Raw genomic sequence first — 17388 nt, 5'->3', positions numbered from 1 at the left:
TTTTCGTATTCTTTCAGTTTTACGAGCTACGGTAGAAGACGGTTCAAAATATATGAATTTTTCAAATGCAATTTTTTTTTTCATACCGCTAAAATCATGCTGAAAATGTACACAGTATGCAAATGATGGACTATGTCATTAAACTATATGCTGGTATACAATGGCTTCAATTTATATTGGTTACTAGCACTTTAAGAAAAAAAAAAGTGCTTCCCTGATCAAATTATATATTTATATATATATATATATATATATATATATATATATAGATACTACCTATTTCTTTACCTATTCTAATTCAATTGTATATTTCATTCCCAAAATGATTTATCAACTGCATTGGCCAAGTAGTAAAAGACACTTCCTGGTAGATTGGCACAGTTTTCAAATCACAAAGATATTTTTGTTACACAATAAATAAAATTTTATCCCCAAGGAAAAGTTGCAGTTCTTTCTAAGCGATTTACAGTTACTTCTCCCAGGCTCCACACACTTTTTTTTTCTAGGAATGTTTAAAAAGTTCTTGATAGAAAGTTATGAAAATACCCTTCTCTAGAATAAAAGATACTGCAACTTTTAACAATTCTCACTTTTTGGGTTTTCGGGAATATACAAGACATCAAACGTGAGAACAGAGGTAATTGTTCGATTGTAGACCTAGGATAGTCATCCAGGGTTACTTTCATACACGAAGGGAAACCACACTTTCTCCTCTCAGAAGGTTGTTTGGTTGCTTTCAGCTTCCAAAAAAATTGGTCAAACATGCAAGATGTTTGCGGTCAGAGATTCCAAACAAAGCCTCGGTAGTGGGTTATAAAAAACGAGTCAAGAGGTCATTTCCTTTACTATTAAGATCTCTCGCAACATGGTCCCACAGTGCTTTCCAAGGAGAGTTGTGAAGCTTGACGAAGGAGAGGACCTGTCGATGGATCAACCATTGATGAGGTCGGGAATAACTTGTACCAGCCAATAACCATGCTCGATAAATCCAACTCTTCTAGAAGAATTCTGGCAACTCCCATAAAATGCTTTCTTTCCATTCTTCCGTAATTTCCCCAAACCATCACCTTTAAGACAACACATATCTCATCATAATACAACAGTGTACTTGTCCGTTGCGATTCACCTAATTTTCATAAATTTTCATTCCAATGCCATGCACTTTTTAAAATACCATAAGTACAGACACATTTAATTACCTGAAATTAATTTTGGATAGTGTATGATTTGATTATAACATACCAAATTAAAGGGGTAGTCCGGGCAAAATAATTTTAAGATATGTTATTGCCCAACAAAAGTTATGAAAATTACCAATAGACACTAATTATGGGAAATGCACCTAATGCATTTTCCCTGCACTTACTACAGCATGGCTTGTTCAGGTCTCTGTCACGTCACATAAACTGACAACTCCTTTTGCTCCAGTCTGTCCCACCGCTGCAGAAGGTGTCAGCAGGTTATGTGACGTGACATCATCAACTTTACAGAGTAATTTTGATAAATGTTGTTGGGCAATAACATAAAAACAATAACATCCAATTACTTCCCCAGCTCCAGTGCTCCCAGACTCATTCCGCCACTGGTCTTGAGACGGAACTGGCAGGCCCACCCAGCCATTTAGCGGCAGAAGCGGGACACTGCTATAGCTGTTGAATGGTTGAGCAGGCCTGAAACGTCACGTCGCAAGTCCTGTCTCAAGACCAGGAAGCAGCCGGACACTCGGGTATCGGGGTGGAGGAATGCGGGCGGCAGCACTGGAGCCAAGGAGGTACATGGATGTTGCTGTTTTCATTCCGCATTGCCAAAAAGGGGGTCCCTGCCGGAGTTTCCCTTAAATACATAAATAGCTTCTAAAAAGACATTGAAGAGGTTATTCATCTTTGGACACCCCTTGCTCTTTCAATTGTAAAACTGTAACGCATAGACTTATGATGGACTTGGCATAATTCAATGGGAAACAGTGTAAAAAGAGATTAAAATGGATATCATTTCGATCAACTCATGGTTCCAGTGTTAGAAACCCTTAAAGGAAACCTGTCACCCCCCGTGCCGGGGTGACAGGCTCCCGACCCCCCGTGAGAGCCCCCTATACTCACCTAATCCCGCCGGGTCCCGCTTCTGGAGGTGGTCGGGTGATGAAGATCTCAGCTGCTGCAGCCCGGCGCGCGCGCTGAGAGAGGAGTCCAACACCCATAGAGAATGACAGGAGAGTCCAGCGCTCATTGGACTCATCTCTCAGCGCGCGCCGGGCTGCAGCGGCTGAGATCTTCGTCACCCGACCACCTCCAGAAGCGGGACCCGGCGGGATAAGGTAAGTATAGGGGGCTCTAACCGGGGTCGGGAGCCTGTCACCCCGGCACGGGGGGTGACAGGTTCCCTTTAACTGGGCACTGTCATTTAAAAAACTTTTACTATATCAAAGAGACATATGAAAAAGTATTGACTGGTTGTGGTCTGAGCTTTCCGATGACCGAGTTGGAAGAAGTGCATGTGCATTCACTCCCGCTTCTGTAGGTCATAGATTTCCAATTCTATGTACAGTAAGTCTACGGGGCTGTTCTGCTTACAGAGACACAGAGCAGGGTGAGGAGCATGTGGCAGTACGGTCATCTCCCGGCTTGTTCTACTGATTGGCAAGGTCTGAACGCCAATACCCTGACTGATAAAACCTTTGATTTAATGACAGCTACTGTTTGGCTTATGTTTAAAGGAGAAGTCAGGCGAAAATTTTTATTTAAGTATTATATTAACCCACAAAAGTTATACAAATCCCCAATATACACTTATTACGGGAAATGCACATAAAGTGCATTTTTTCCCTGCACTTACTACTGCATCAAGGCTTCACTTCCTGGATAACATGGTGATGTCACTTCCTGGGTAACATGGTGATGTCACTTCCTGGACAAAATGGTGATGTCGTGACCCGACTCCCAGAGCTGTGCGGGCTGTGGCTGCTGGAGAGGATGATGGCAGGGGGACACTGAGGGACACAGGGCACTGGAGGGACACTGAGCATTCCTCTGCCATCATGATGGCAGAGGAATGCTCAGTGTCCCTCCAGTGCCCTGTGTCCCTCAGTGTCCCCCTGCCATCATCCTCTCCAGCAGCCACAGCCCACACAGCTCTGGGAATCGAGGCGGGACATCACCATGTCATCCAGGAAGTGACATCACCATGTTATCCAGGAAGTGACAACACCATGTTATCCAGGAAGTGACATCACCATGTTATCCAGGAAGTGAAGCCTTGATGCGGTAGTAAGTTCAGGGAAAAAAGCACTTTATAAGCATTTCCCGTGTATATTGGTAATTTGTATAACTTTAGGGGGCAATACAATACTTTAATAAAAAACTTTGCTGGACTTTAAAATAGACAGAACATTGCTAGCTATGAACGTCTTGGTGCCCTTGTCCTCACTATCCAGAACTCTGTGTATTAGGTCTATTAAACTTAGAAGCCAACTGAATCCTTAACACTGAATCACTTTATAATTAATATGTTATCATGAAGTTCCTTCAATAAAACAGTTTCTTTATAAGCTATTATAATTATTTTTCAGAGAATAAATTTTAATTAAAAAGTAATTTTAACTTTTATAAATGTCCTAAGGTCCCCATAAACCTTATACTTTATAGTACAAAGTGTCAGATGATGTTGGTGGAGGTGGAATTTCACTGCCTTTAGCTCTTGGAGAGATAAGCCGCCACCAGAGCTGTTTGTTTTTGGCTTACCGCTCCCCCTAGAGAACACACGAACGCTCGGCTGCGTTGAACGCTCTTGTGTATAGGGAAGTTGGGAGAGAGAACTGCCGACAGATATTGAAAGTGTATAGCCCCCTTTACATGTCACAGTGTCAAAAGTTTTTGTGCTGAGACCCCCTCCGATAGCTTAAAGGACAGCTGAGCACTTTGCTAACAGAAACAATGTCTCAAGCACCAATTAAAACTTTGAACATATCACGATGACCACGTCAGAAGTTTATAAAAGTGATAGTTACCTTTTCATATTGTTGTTGTTATAATTCTTTTTTTTTACATGAGTTTTCATAATTATATTGTTTTTTTAAGCCTTAAATCACCTTGTGATCGATTGCCTTCCATTTTCTTTTGGATACCAAGTTTGTTTGTTTTTTAGCATATTTAACATATTACTGTTTTATGTTATGTCAAAGAGAAAAAGTGCCACACACCTTCTCCCGAGTATAGATCTATTAAACCTGTAAAAAGCGGAGCGCGGATCGGCCGCTGTGCCAACAGTCACAATCATGTTAAATCAACTTTAAAAAAAGCTGGAATAGGATGTGAGTGACTAATTGCTTTCTTGGGGATGAAGTTTCAAATTAAATTATACAGTACTAGAAAGGACATTGCTTCTAAAGTCAGCTCTGCTGGTAAGTGCACAGATACCGAGATGTAGCATACATAGGATTGTCACAAAGCCAAAGCATTAAAGGGGTTATCCAGCGCTACAAAAACATGGCCACTTTTTCCCATCTCTTGTCTCCACATTGGTTGGGCTTTTAAATTCAGTTCCATTAAAGTAAATGGAGCTTAATTGCAAACCACACCTGAACGGGAGACAAGAGAGGGGGAAAAGTGGCCATGTTTTTGTAGCGCTTTCTATGAATCCTCAATGGTTCATTGTGTCTCATAAGTCTGTTTCATTGGAGATGCCCCAATTTGTTTTTGTTTTTCAAAAATAATATAAAAAAACCCAATAATTGACACTTATTCTGCCATTATATACTTAAACCTGTAGTTGTAGGTAATAAATGCCTAAACAGCTATCTTGTAGGCCATTGAATAATAACTATAGCTTACTGCAGGACCCACACCAAGTAAATGGTTATCATAATATTATAAGGCATTTCTGAAGCCATGATACATGATATGAAGGTTATAATGGGTTATAATTTATGGTTATATTAAGTCTCTCGCTAACCTCCCCTGCTAAAAATGCTGCCCTAGTAATCTGAGATCAAGCATTGATGGTACAGTCATATCGGTTACTGAAGATTTTCATTTAACAAGAAGTAGAAGGTAGAACATGGAAGTAGATACAATGCCCTTCTCATTGACAGCAACCCTAATAAGTCGCTAAACTATTTTTTGTTAAAGGTTTTCTGGGTGAATATAATTCTATTTGTACTGTCTCCCTGTGCAGTAAAACAATAACAGAGTGCATACTTACCTCTTTCGCTCCGCTGCTGTTTTTGCAATCAGGTCTTCCGGTCCAGGCTTACTAAGGTGTCTAGCTTCCCCACCCAGCTCTGTGATTGCCTGAACAGGAAGCTGGAAGTAATCAGAAGCTGGCAGAATGGGAGCGAAGCCGGAACCAGATAATGTCACAAAAGGAGCAGAAGGGGAGCAAGAGAGGTAAGTATGCACTCTATTATTGCTTTGCTATTTGCCCAGAAAACCTGTTTAATGATTCTGTAGCACTTGTTGTTTAACAGGTTATCTGCAAAGGTGCCCTGATCAATCTTGATCTCCATTTCTTGGACCCTTTCTCGGTGGACAGGAAATAACTGCTCAGCCAATCACTGGCTAAGGTGGGTCACCACTGTAGCCAGTGATTGGCTGAACAGACATTTCCTTGTGTTGAGACAGGAACCAGAATGTGGAGAATTCGGGCACTGGCAGAACCGCACTGGCAGTACATAGGTAAGGTGAGTATTGCAATCCTTTTTTTTTTTTTTAATCCAGTGTGCTCCTGTTTAAGTTTAATTCTACTAGAAAACTCCTTTAAGTTCTGGCTCTAATATTGAAATCTGTTTATTGCAAGCATTATGTCACAGAATTAATTGATGGAATAATAAGATTTCTCATTCTTACCTGTAATACTTTCCCTTGTGGGCTCTCCGAAAATACAAGAACCTGATTATATAATGGGTCTAATGATTTGCGGGCAACTTTTGTCTTCTTCTTAGCAACACACAGTCCGTTTTCTAGTAGATAAACCTTTATGTAAGCAGCTGGAAGATATAAAATCAGGCAATATTAAAACCATTTACCAAACAATGCAACAAACAGATTGCACACAGAGCAACATATGGACAATGTGCACGGCAAACTGCTGAAGCTAACATTATCAGTGACGAAAATCTCAGACTCTGACAAAACGTTCTGTTTTATTTCTACAACAGTGAGCAGAAGAAAACTTGGTGGACTTTCATCGCAAACTACTCTGGAAACCCGGTATCCAGATGAAAAATTGGAAACATAGATGATTCTTTAATGTTACGAGTTTCAGGGGCTCTGTGGCACCCTTCATCAGGTGTACAAACAGTTGGACAGTGAAGCATTTTATAATGGCATATTGATTCCTTGATCGGGAATTGATTCAGTCCAAGGGAGCATGTTTAAGTTTAACAAAAGCATTGATTTGGGTGGACATAATACTGGCATTTATAATTTCAGATCATAGGCAGGAACATCTCCCATATTACACCATGAAGAGACCATGGTCTTGAGGTAAGTAACCTGTTTAACATAGATATTTATAGAATTCATTTTTATCGACTAACTTTTCTTTTTTCAAACAAGTTTTTATTGTGGAAAGTATAAGAAATAATATTGACTAACTTCTTACATGTTGCTTACCTCACTACCTCTAGTGTTACTGTGTCCTAAAGATACCTAAGTGATCTGCCGGGTGGACCTATAATTTCAGGGGAAGAAGCCTCACAAGTAACCCCTCCCAATACCTGGATCTGAAACTGATTGTGCAACGTATTGATGATTATCTGACAATTTCAGATGACCTTTGTTTTAAATTTAAAAACCTATTCAGTGGGCATCTGATTTGGTCCTCCAACGATGGATGTTTCGTCACTATATAAAAACATTTGTCATTGCCCCAAGTAGCCAGAATCTAGCTCCACACTGGAGCAAATACAGTGAAACAGCTGTCTGTAGATGGATGCCTGCCTTAGCAAGCCCTTGTTGTGTCACAATACTCACACCTTGAGTTAGACTTTGACACAAAAGGGGCCACCCTGTTGTATCCCTATCTATGTTCCAATAATCGAAAACCAAGTGGGACTTAAGGGGTTATCTATCAGGGTGGTGTGGTGCTCTCCCCATCTGGAGGCACCCCATGGCAACAGGCTAGGGATATCTGGCTATTACTGTATTTTGAGACTCGCAACCGAGGCCCCACAGACTCCTTTTTTGCATACAAACATCAATCTATCATGACCTTGGAATCAATTATGCTAAAGATTTTTTGTTGATTGAAGAGAACATTCCTATGAAACATGTAACGAATGGAGCCTAAACCGTCCCATGGAGCTGGTCTTCACCAGAGCCTGCCACAATAGATTTGCTGCAGCAGGCGACCCCCTGGCTTGGCTTGCTAGCAGTGGCGGCCGAGGTGCAGCTGGAGACACGTAGGCAGGAATTCCAGGCTGGACTCATGGCTAGGTACTGTGGGCAGGAGTTACAGGCAGGAGTTTTGGGCAGCAATCATAGGCAGGAGAGTTGGGACTGCAATGCTTAGGGTAGCATACACGGAGGCTCTAACAGGGGGGTTAGGGCAGGTGCAGCATTTATAGGGGAGAGCTTAGGTGCATACAACCAATTAAGGGTGTACTGTCCCTTTAAATTCAACTAAGTCAGTACACAAGCACCCTAGGAGGTGGGGACATGTGCTGGTGACGCTGGTGAGCAAGCAGGACCTTGGATCGGTGAAATGCCCTAAGGGACCAAAGGGGAGGCCCCGACACATAGACTTTGGCTTCAGCCTGTACAGGAGAGTCAAGGGAGCGGGTGCCAAGGGCGGCCCAGAGCGCGGGATGCTGCTGCAGCCGTGACAAAACAGCTTGATTTTTAACTTGAAGCTTCAGAGTTTATTTTTAAAAGTGTTTTTTTTAACCATTTATAACTAAACCCATGGCACAGCTATGGGCACCTGGGTGGCAAAATCATGAATCTTAATACCCAATTCTTTTGTTCTCCCAAGAGATAAGCCACCATCAGGAGTGTCTGACAATGACTTTTTTCCCCCTATCCCCATTGACTGCACGGTAATCATGTATGTGACGGAATCTAACCTCTGGGACGGAATCAGCCTTAAGGGTACCTTCACACGTACTGGATCCACAGCCGATTTCACACTGCGAGTTTGCAGCGAAATCCGCCGTGGATCCATATAGTGTTAAGGTCTATGGGGTTACATATCCGCAGCAGAATTTTCATTCCACTGCGGATATGTAACCCAGCCCCTTTAACCCCCGCCGCCCCGCCTCCCAGCATCTCCCAGCAGTCATCCAATCAGTGCGCTCCGAAGCAAGCAGGGCTGCCTCCGGCCCGAAGCTTATATTGCCTGCTCGGCGCCGCGGCTGTGTGAAGCTCCTGGCTCCCCTTGCTCCTCATCAGCCAATCAGTGCACGGCAGCACTGATTGGCTGATGAGGAGCGAGGGGAGCCGGGTGCTTCACACAGCTGCGGCGCCGAGCAAGTAATGTATACTTCAGGCCGGGGCTGCAGGCGGCCGGGGGTTAAAGAGGTAGGGTCGCATATCAAATTTTCCAAATTTTCCGTTGCGGATATGTGACCCCATAGGCCTTCATTATACCAGGATCCGCAGCGGATTTCGCTGCAAACTCGCAGCGTGAAATCCTCTGCGGATCCGGTACGTGTGAAGGCACCCTTAAAGGGAATATCCCTTTAAAGGCTGGGCAGGAAAAGTGCGCAGGACAAGCTGTTGAGTTTGCAGCAGAAAGATGGCACACTTTGTTGACCTTGTTGCATAGAAATTAGCTCCGGTTGGTTGCCACTCTTCCTCTAACACAATCTTGATACACGAGGCTAATTGTACGGCAGATCCCGCAGTTTGTGAGCAGACAGAAATGAACAGGCTCACAGTAAATTGTTATTTCACCTGCATAACAGTATGTCATTATAATAGAGATATCTTGTCTCTTCAGCTCCTCTACCCTTCAACTATCTTAAATTTCTTAAGAGAAATCCTTGACCCATAATGTATGAGTTGCATGTCTCAGTTGAGACAGGTCTATTTATTTATTGATTGATTTTCAATTAAAGGCGCAGCTGCTCTCATTCCCCAGGAGATACTGAAAGACAGAAATTTAATTAGATTTTTGTTGGTTTACAGGTGGTTAATCAATGTCACCGTAATCTTTATTGACACGTGCTTTAAGGTTGTCTTTGTATAGATGACATGGATCAGTGATTTTATTTCCCCCCCAAAGAGTGCTGTCACCCGTAGCAACCAGGTTTCAGCCATTTTTTAGTACTATCAAAGAATATACATCTCAGGTGCTCACAGTCCACCTGACCACCAGAGGGTGCTGTTACCTGTGTTAGCAGCTGTGGGTAGAGATCTCCCCTAATTGCATTGCTGCACCTGAACTTGCAGTTGTATCAAGTCCATGACCCCCACTGTTCAAGAAAACAGAGGTCCCTCAGACGAATGGGGCATCAGCACGTCTGCATGACCATGCTCTATTCATTCACTATGGGTTGGCAAAAGTTTTACTATCTAAGGCTATGTTCACATGTAGTATGAGACCGGGTCACGGAACGGCCGGTCTCTGAAAAGATCTGTAGCGCCGCAGAGTTCTGATGCGGGCGCATCCGTGTACGCCCACATCAGAAGCCCTCACTGCACACTATGGAGCGAGCGGCTGGAGCCACACGCTTCATAGTGTGCACTGACAGGGTTTCTGCGACTGCTTTTCACTGAATAGCGGTCGCAGAAAACTGACATGTCAGTTTTCCACGGCGCCACTAGGGATCCTAAGGGATCCTATGGGGGAGATTTATCAAACATGGTGTAAAGTGAAACTGGCTCAGTTGCCCCTAGCAACCAATCAGATTCCACCTTTCATTTTCCAGAGTCTGTGAGGAATGAAAGGTGGAATCTGATTGGTTGCTAGGGGCAACTGGGCCAGTTTCACTTTACACCATGTTTGATAAATCTCCTCCATACTGTTTAAAGGGGTTATTAAGGAATAGAAAAAGCTGACATCTTCCATGAACAGTGCCACCCTTGTCCTCAGGTTGTGTGTGGTATTACAGATTCCATTGATGTAAATTGACACTAATTGCAATACTTCACACAACCTAGAGACAGGTATGGTGCTGTTTTAGAAGAAACATGTTCTATTTTCTGTTCCTGGATAACCCTTTTAAAAATTACTTCTATTTATTCAAGTACTTCCAGTACTTATCAGCTGCTTTATGTCCTGCCAGAAGTGGTGTATTCTTTCCAGACTGACACACTGCTCTCAGCTGCCACCCCTGTCCATGTCAGGAACTGTCCAGAGCAGTAGATGTTTTCTGGTTCAATGTTTTTATTACTTTTTTTAAGAACATTTTACAAAAGAGAAAGTCTATAAGCATTGACTTTAGTGCCAACAGTAAAGTTAACATGTTTGTACAATAAGATGAAGAATAGACACTGCTCTGGACAGTTCCTGTCAGGGACAGAGGTGGCAGCAGAGAGCACAATATCAAACTGGAAGGAATACACCACTTCCTGCAGGATATACAGCCGCTGATAAGTACAGGAAGACTTGAGATTTTTAATAAGTAATTTACAAATCTTTAAAGCTTTGTAACACCAGTTGATTTTTTTTTCTCTGGAGTATCTCTTTAAATCGGTAGTCTGCCTTTAAAGGATATGCTATAAATGAGATATAGATGCAAGTCCTACACGTCGCACCCTCACCTATGGGGAGAATGGGGGGGGGGGGGGGGGGGAGAGGGGAGAGGGTTATGTCCGATCCAGTGTGGCTTCTATCCCCATAGACTTCAATTAAAGAGGACCAGACACTGGAATGTATGAACCCCTCAGACATTTTCTAGAGCAGAGATTGACCTCAAAGTGCATTAAAATGAGAATCTATTTAGTTCAATGGACACCATGCAAAGCTTAATTTCCCCTGTGGTAGAGCCGAAGGGAAATTAAAATTAAAAACTAGCCAACAGATTCCCTTATAAGACAGATTATATAGTCAGAAAACCATTTAAGTAAAAAGGACTTTCCACAGCAGGTTGCCCTCTAAATTACAGTATATTAAAAAAGGAACAAATGGGCAAATGATTCCTTTGGGCTGGAAACACACATGGCAGTTGTTTGGAAATCTGTCACTGCAGTTATTGTGCCAAAACCAGAAGTGGATTCACATGGGATGGAAAATATAAGGGGAGGACTTATACTTCTCTTTCCTGGTGGGTCCACTTTGGGTTTTGGCACAATAACTACAGTGGCAGTTAAAGTGACTCTGTACCCACAATCTTCCCCCCCAAACCACTTGTACCTTTGGATAGCCACTTTTAATCCAAGATCTGTCCTGCGGTACGTTTGGCAGGTGATGCAGTTATTGTCCTAAAAACAACTTTTAAACTTGCAGTCCTGTGTCAAATTGGCGTGGCCTAAAGTGTCTGTGCCCTAGGCCTGCACTGCCTCTCCATCCCTCCTCCCCACCCTCTTTAGCATTAGGAATGCCACTAGCAGAATTTTTTCTATTTCTGACTTGTCTGAACATTGCACAGGTGCCTTAACGATCCTGCCCATGTGCTGTGCTCACCCAGGTGATGAATAGTAGAAAAGCTGCCTGGAGCATTCCTAATGATAAAGAGGGCGGGGAGGAGGGATGGAGAGGCGGTGCAGGCCTAATGCACAGACACTCTAGGCCACGCCAATTTGACACAAAAAATGTGTTATTTGTTATTGTTAGTTGTTATTTAGGACAATAAATGCATCACCTGCCGAACGGACCACAGGACAGATCTTGGATTAAAAGCCGCTATCTGAAGGTACAAGTGGTTTGGAGAGGGCAGATTGTGGGTACAGAGTCACTTTAAGAAAAACAAACAAACAGCTGTGTTTCTAGTCTCATGATTTAGTATTTTTTAAACTGCTATAGCTCCACTTCTTCTGATTTATTATATATATAGGAATTATTCATTTTTCCCAGTATTTTTATTGTAGTATTTTATGAATTTTTTTTGTGCGTGGTTAGATGTTACATTAGATGTTACATTAAAATAGCACTTATCACGTGCATTAACCATCACTAGTCCAACATTGCCCTCTGTTTAATTACTGTGGGTCATGTGATCACCAGTCTGACCCACTGAAAATCACAGTGTTTAATGTGAAAGAGGAAGTGGTCTGTCCTGGATCAGCTAACTTCCTGTAAACTACAAATTGACATCATCACCTATCATATTAATCCCCACCTTTCCCCACCCAGCTCTATGTGTATGCTGCCACTGCTCTGGCATAAGAATATATAGTAGTTTTACAGATCTCCTGTGGCTGTGCTCACATGTTGTGCTTTTGCAGCAAAAAGACTCTGATGTTTTTGGTTTTTTTATAGTGCATTTTTTAGAATTTTTTTTTTTTAACTTTTATTTTCCATAGGCTTCCCTATAGGACAAGGAATATGCATGTTTCAATTGTTAAAGAATAAGAAAAAAAACAAGCATTCATGCAAAAATTTCAAGCATAACAAATGTAGAAAAAGTGAGAAAGTGTGTGTGCAGGGCGCCTTAAAATAAAACCCCTATTTGGCAGGCCGCCGTTGAATTAGATCTAGTTATTTGAAAGAGCGTTGTGAAAACAGCTGTGGCGCTTGTTCAATTTCCAATAATAACACAAAGCCGCGAGCCTGGTAATCTCTGGTGCTACAATTATTTGGCAAACAATGTAATCTTGATGAATAATGTATTTTTCCATTTAACTTTCGCTTTGGAGACCTAAGAATCCTTCCTAATATCTAAAAGCTGAACGTCTTCCTGCCTGTCTTCTAAGGGCTGAGACGTTCTTTTATGTCGAGTGCTGATTCCACTGTGATTAGCCGGGATTTTAAAGTGAACTCGAGATGTTGGAAGTGTGGACTTTGTACTTTATACAGCTACACGTTCCTAATATAGTTCATTAGGAAAACAGAGCCTAGAAAAGTGCAGCCGCCCGAACCCTCTCGAGAGCCAAGAATAGAGGCTGTGTGATCAGCCGGGAAGAAGACGGAGCTGACGGCAAAGCTGCAAAAAGAAACCCTCGAAATGTACACAGATGTAGCTACAAAATAGCTGTGTATTCTATAAAAAGTCATAGGAGAAAATGTATTAATATAGACTTGGGGTGTTTCAGGGAAAGCATTTAAAAAGTTACTCTTTTTCTTTTAGATCAAATGGTTTCAGAAAATTATATACATTTATAATGTACTACTATTTAAAAATCTCCAGTCTTCCAGTACTTATCAGCTGCTATATGTCCTGCAGAAGGTGCTGTTTTCTTTTCAGTCTGACACAGTGATCTCTGCTGCCACCTCTGTCCATGTCAGGAACTGTGCAGAGCAGGAAAGGTTTTCTATGAGGATTTGCTACTGGTCTGGACAGTTCCTGACATGGACAGAGGTGGCAAAAGAGAGCACTGTGTCAGGCTGGAAGGAATACACCCCTTTCTGCAGCAGCTGATAAGTATTGGAAGACTGGAGATTTTGAAATAGAAGTAAATAACAAATCTATATATAACTTTCTGAAACCAGTTGATTTGAAAGAAAAAGGTTTGCACCGGAGTACCCCTTTAAGGCTGGGTTTACATAAATCAGGCAGTATGGCATCCTTATCTTGATGACAACTGATGCCACAATTGATGGCAAAATTGCATCAGTTGTCCTATCCTTTTTTTTCTATTAACTACCTGGCCTGTCCAGGGATCTGGCATCCCAATTGAAGTGCTGGATCCTTGGAACTGTCCCATTTAAATGAATGGGGTCAATTTAAAGATCTGTTTCCCTCCAGCACTCTGCTACTGAGCCAGAGGGAAACGCTGCCGGATAAATGTATGTTGCAGTGATAGAATGATAGAATCCAGGCATTTGATCAAATCAGCAGAGCATAGCGGCACACCTCCCGGCAGGCATATGTTGGAGGGGTGTACGGGACCGGAGGTGGGCGGAGAACAGAGCGGCACACCTCCCGGCAGGCATATGTTGGTGGGGTGTACGGGACCGGAGGTGGGCGGAGAACAGAGCGGCACACCTACCGGCAGGCATATGGCGTTGAGGTGGACAGGGAGCAAAGCGGACAGGCCGGGGGAGCAGGAGGCATGTTGCAGGGCGGGCAGACGGGGAGCAGAGTGGCACACCTCCCGGCAGGCATATGGTGGCGGGGCGGATGGGAGCAGAGTGGACAGGCTGGGGGAGCAGGAGGCGTGTAGCAGGGGAAATGAGCGGATTGGGGAGCAGAGAGGTGGCGGAGGCGGACAGGGAGCAGAGCGGACAGGCCGGGGGGGGGGGCTGGGGGGGAAGAGAGACGATACGGTAAGCAAATTCTATGTCGCAGGGGGAAATGATAGAGTTCATTCCATCATTTCCCTGAAAGGGGTCAGTGATTTGATCAATTCCCTAAGGAAATGATGGAACAGCGCGGTCATTTCATCATTTCCCAGGATTTTATCATTTCACTGCAACAGATATATCTGGTTTTTTTGGCACATAATGGGTCCCCCTTGTGCTGTAGGTTCTATATTGAATAGACATTTACACATTTGATGGCTTAAATGCATGTGAACCAGTGGATGGCAGATACCCCCCCCCCCCAAAAAAAATAAAAAATTATATATATATATATATATATATATATATATATATATATATATATATATATATATATATATATAACTTCTACAGCCTTTCCAGGCATACAAAAGCCTCTATAGATTATATATACCTACATCCATATACACCCTAAGATACTGGTTATATTACAGGGGCTAAGGAGATGATGGTTGGCAGGAAAGGTAGGCTGTAGTGGTGTACAATATGTAAAAAGCAATAAAAATACAATCCACTGCACTCCTAAATACAACCTGTACAATGACTAAGATATCTGTCTTTTCTATTGACATTTTGGCCAGGTTCTTCTCCAACAGCTTGAAATCATTTCATGTCTGCCGTTTATCGGGAATCTGGCAGACACCTATACAATTGTCCGGTAAAACAGTAAGAGATTACTGCAGTGGCTCTCGGAGACTGCTGGACTTCCACAGAAAGCCTATTGTTCTACATTGTGTTAATTCAGCAATTTCTCTGCTGTAAGATGTTCCGTGGCAGGTGTAAGATTGGATGTAATTCTAATTGTACTCTGCCGAATGCAGCCTGCTCCCATAGTGATGATTACTCCAAATTCTCAGTGTATAAGCCATTCATTCCAATGGAACTGAAAAGGCAGAATATGAGAAGCGTATAACACGACGCAGTATAATATACCTGGTGGTGTTTTGGAACCGGCCTTTGCTGTCAGACCTCGAGCCTGGATAATTTCCACTTCGAGTTGTCCATTCCTCTCCAGAAGTCCAACTTCAACGTCCCCTAAGAAAAAGAATATAACATTTATATCGTGTATAACATATATAGTACAACTTACTGGCTTCTGTAACCATTGAACCCTTTGCATCCCTTGTTCATCATTCGAAGAAGTGCTGCTAAGTAGAATACCTTGGAACCTGAATGCAATAGAGCCATACTTTGCGCAGTATGTGGATTATGGTTAATGTAGAAAATCTAATCATACATGGTGAATGGCATTGGTATTGTTGGGTAGGAGTTGCTGAATATTGGTCAGCAAGCAAGTGATAGAAGTAGCTAGAGCCTCTATTATTCAGTAGACCAGGACATACTGATGTTATGTGATGGACATGTTGTGGTCAACTAAATGTACAACCTTTGACAGCAGCTGCGGACATGACCCATCCAGTGGTCCGATCATGGTGACTTACCCATAGATGTGGTTGCTAGCGTCTGACGACCAACAAACTGCGCTGGGCCCATGCCAGAGAGGAAGTCACCAAACTGTCCATCGGAAGCCAGGCACATTCCACTGTAGTTTAAGCTGGGGGTCATTAAATACAAGACCATCAGTGACGGGACTTATACAAGATACTCAATCAGCTATAAAGCTCTTTTCAGTATAGTATAAACACAGCTTCAAATTATAAAAAAAACTCTGAATCCATTAAGTTAAAAAGTAACCATAGACCTCCATGGGGTAAAATGGATGCAACGTACACAAAGTAGAGACAGAGGAGTTGAACATTTCTTTGTCTACAATATAGTAAGATTCACAGTTTCTGGAATTTACATCATGATCTGCTATTAAAATCCAATTATCCTCAGAAGTCCATTAAGAAAGATGAGCGCTGTCCAAACAATCTGCTCAGTGCGAGGTCAGTGCTATGTCACGATACAGAATAAATCTTCTCTAAAATGTTAAATAGAATCAATAATCAGATAATTATACATTCTTGATAACTTTTTGCTATTGAATCTAAAAAAAAAGAAGCCGTAAATGCAGTATCTCATAACAGCCTCTAGATGGCAGTGTAACAGTTTTACACTTTCTGCTATGTACAGTTCACTTTCCAGCTTGCTGAAAGAAGGATTTTTACCAGCACAGTCAACACGGCAGACAAGGAGTGAACTTACTCTAACGCTGAGGCTACAAGCAGACTTTTTTTAGTGAGATATTTAGGTTTTCACCTTTGAGCTGCAGTTGCTGCATTGAGGCCTGTTTGCTATTGCAAAAGTGCCTGATTTTTTACTTTTTGCTAGGTGTTTGAGAAGAAGGCATAGCCTAGTGGTAAAGGGGCATATCTTATTTGGAAAAGGGAAATGGCTTCAATGTGACTTTGAGCGCTAAAAAGTTGGTTTAAATTAAGACTAGACAGTCTACATACGCACCAAATTTTATCAAACAGCATGAAACACATCAATAAATCTGGCAAATTTTTAGACTGTTTGGTCCAGGTTTACAATGTCTAAGAATTAGACAGTATAAGTAAATGTATCCTCTTGAGTTGTATGCTGCTTGGGAAACTCCTGTGGATGACAGCTGTCACTCAATAGTTAAAATATGTCTGGGACTGGTTTTTATAAACATTTTTGAAATGTCTCAGTGAGATTCACTAAATCTCCACTGGTGGGAATCCAGGTGCTGAGACCCTTATTGATCGTTAAACTAAAGGGGCAGAAGAGCTCAGCCATGCCCCAGTATTAAAGGGAACCTGGCAGCTGTCCTATGCTGGAATCATAGGCAGCATGATATAAAGTGAGGGTTTGGTCATTTAGAAAACTGATTCTATCTGAAATGTTTGGGGTTTTAAATCATAATAAAAAACAAAACAAAAGCATAGCAGCATATTGTCTATTTGAGTGACATGACATGAAGACATGAGGGAAAGCTACTGTCAGGACCTGGGCCACATGCTCGGCTTCCCGCACTGCCGGGGAGTGGGTGTCCGTCTCTCTGACAGTGTCGATGGCATGCCTGGCGACTGGTCTGGTCGGTTGCTAGGGGCGTGCCGTCTGGGTCCATAGCAGCCGGACGGGTTGCTGGGGGGGGGGGCG

At 42.5% G+C, this 17388-nt stretch overlaps 1 protein-coding gene across 2 annotated transcripts in view; it reads right to left on the bottom strand.

The window, feature by feature from the left end:
- Positions 1-248: 248 nt before the first annotated feature.
- Positions 249-17388, bottom strand: part of RIMS4 (regulating synaptic membrane exocytosis 4) — a 287428-nt gene continuing 270288 nt past the window's right edge. For both annotated transcript variants that reach the window (XM_069951970.1, XM_069951971.1), the window contains 4 exons: positions 15762-15874; positions 15253-15354; positions 5841-5980; positions 249-1067 (listed from right to left, as the gene is read on the bottom strand). In XM_069951970.1, the coding sequence (XP_069808071.1) occupies positions 849-1067; positions 5841-5980; positions 15253-15354; positions 15762-15874 (574 nt within the window). In that variant the 3' untranslated portion in view covers positions 249-848. The remainder of the gene's footprint in view (positions 1068-5840; positions 5981-15252; positions 15355-15761; positions 15875-17388) is intronic.

Source organism: Dendropsophus ebraccatus, chromosome 14 (genome assembly GCF_027789765.1).
Source record: "Dendropsophus ebraccatus isolate aDenEbr1 chromosome 14, aDenEbr1.pat, whole genome shotgun sequence".
Classification (NCBI taxonomy): domain Eukaryota; kingdom Metazoa; phylum Chordata; class Amphibia; order Anura; family Hylidae; genus Dendropsophus; species Dendropsophus ebraccatus.
The sequence above is the reverse complement of the archived record's forward strand: the minus strand, read 5'-3'. Positions and strand labels throughout refer to the sequence as shown.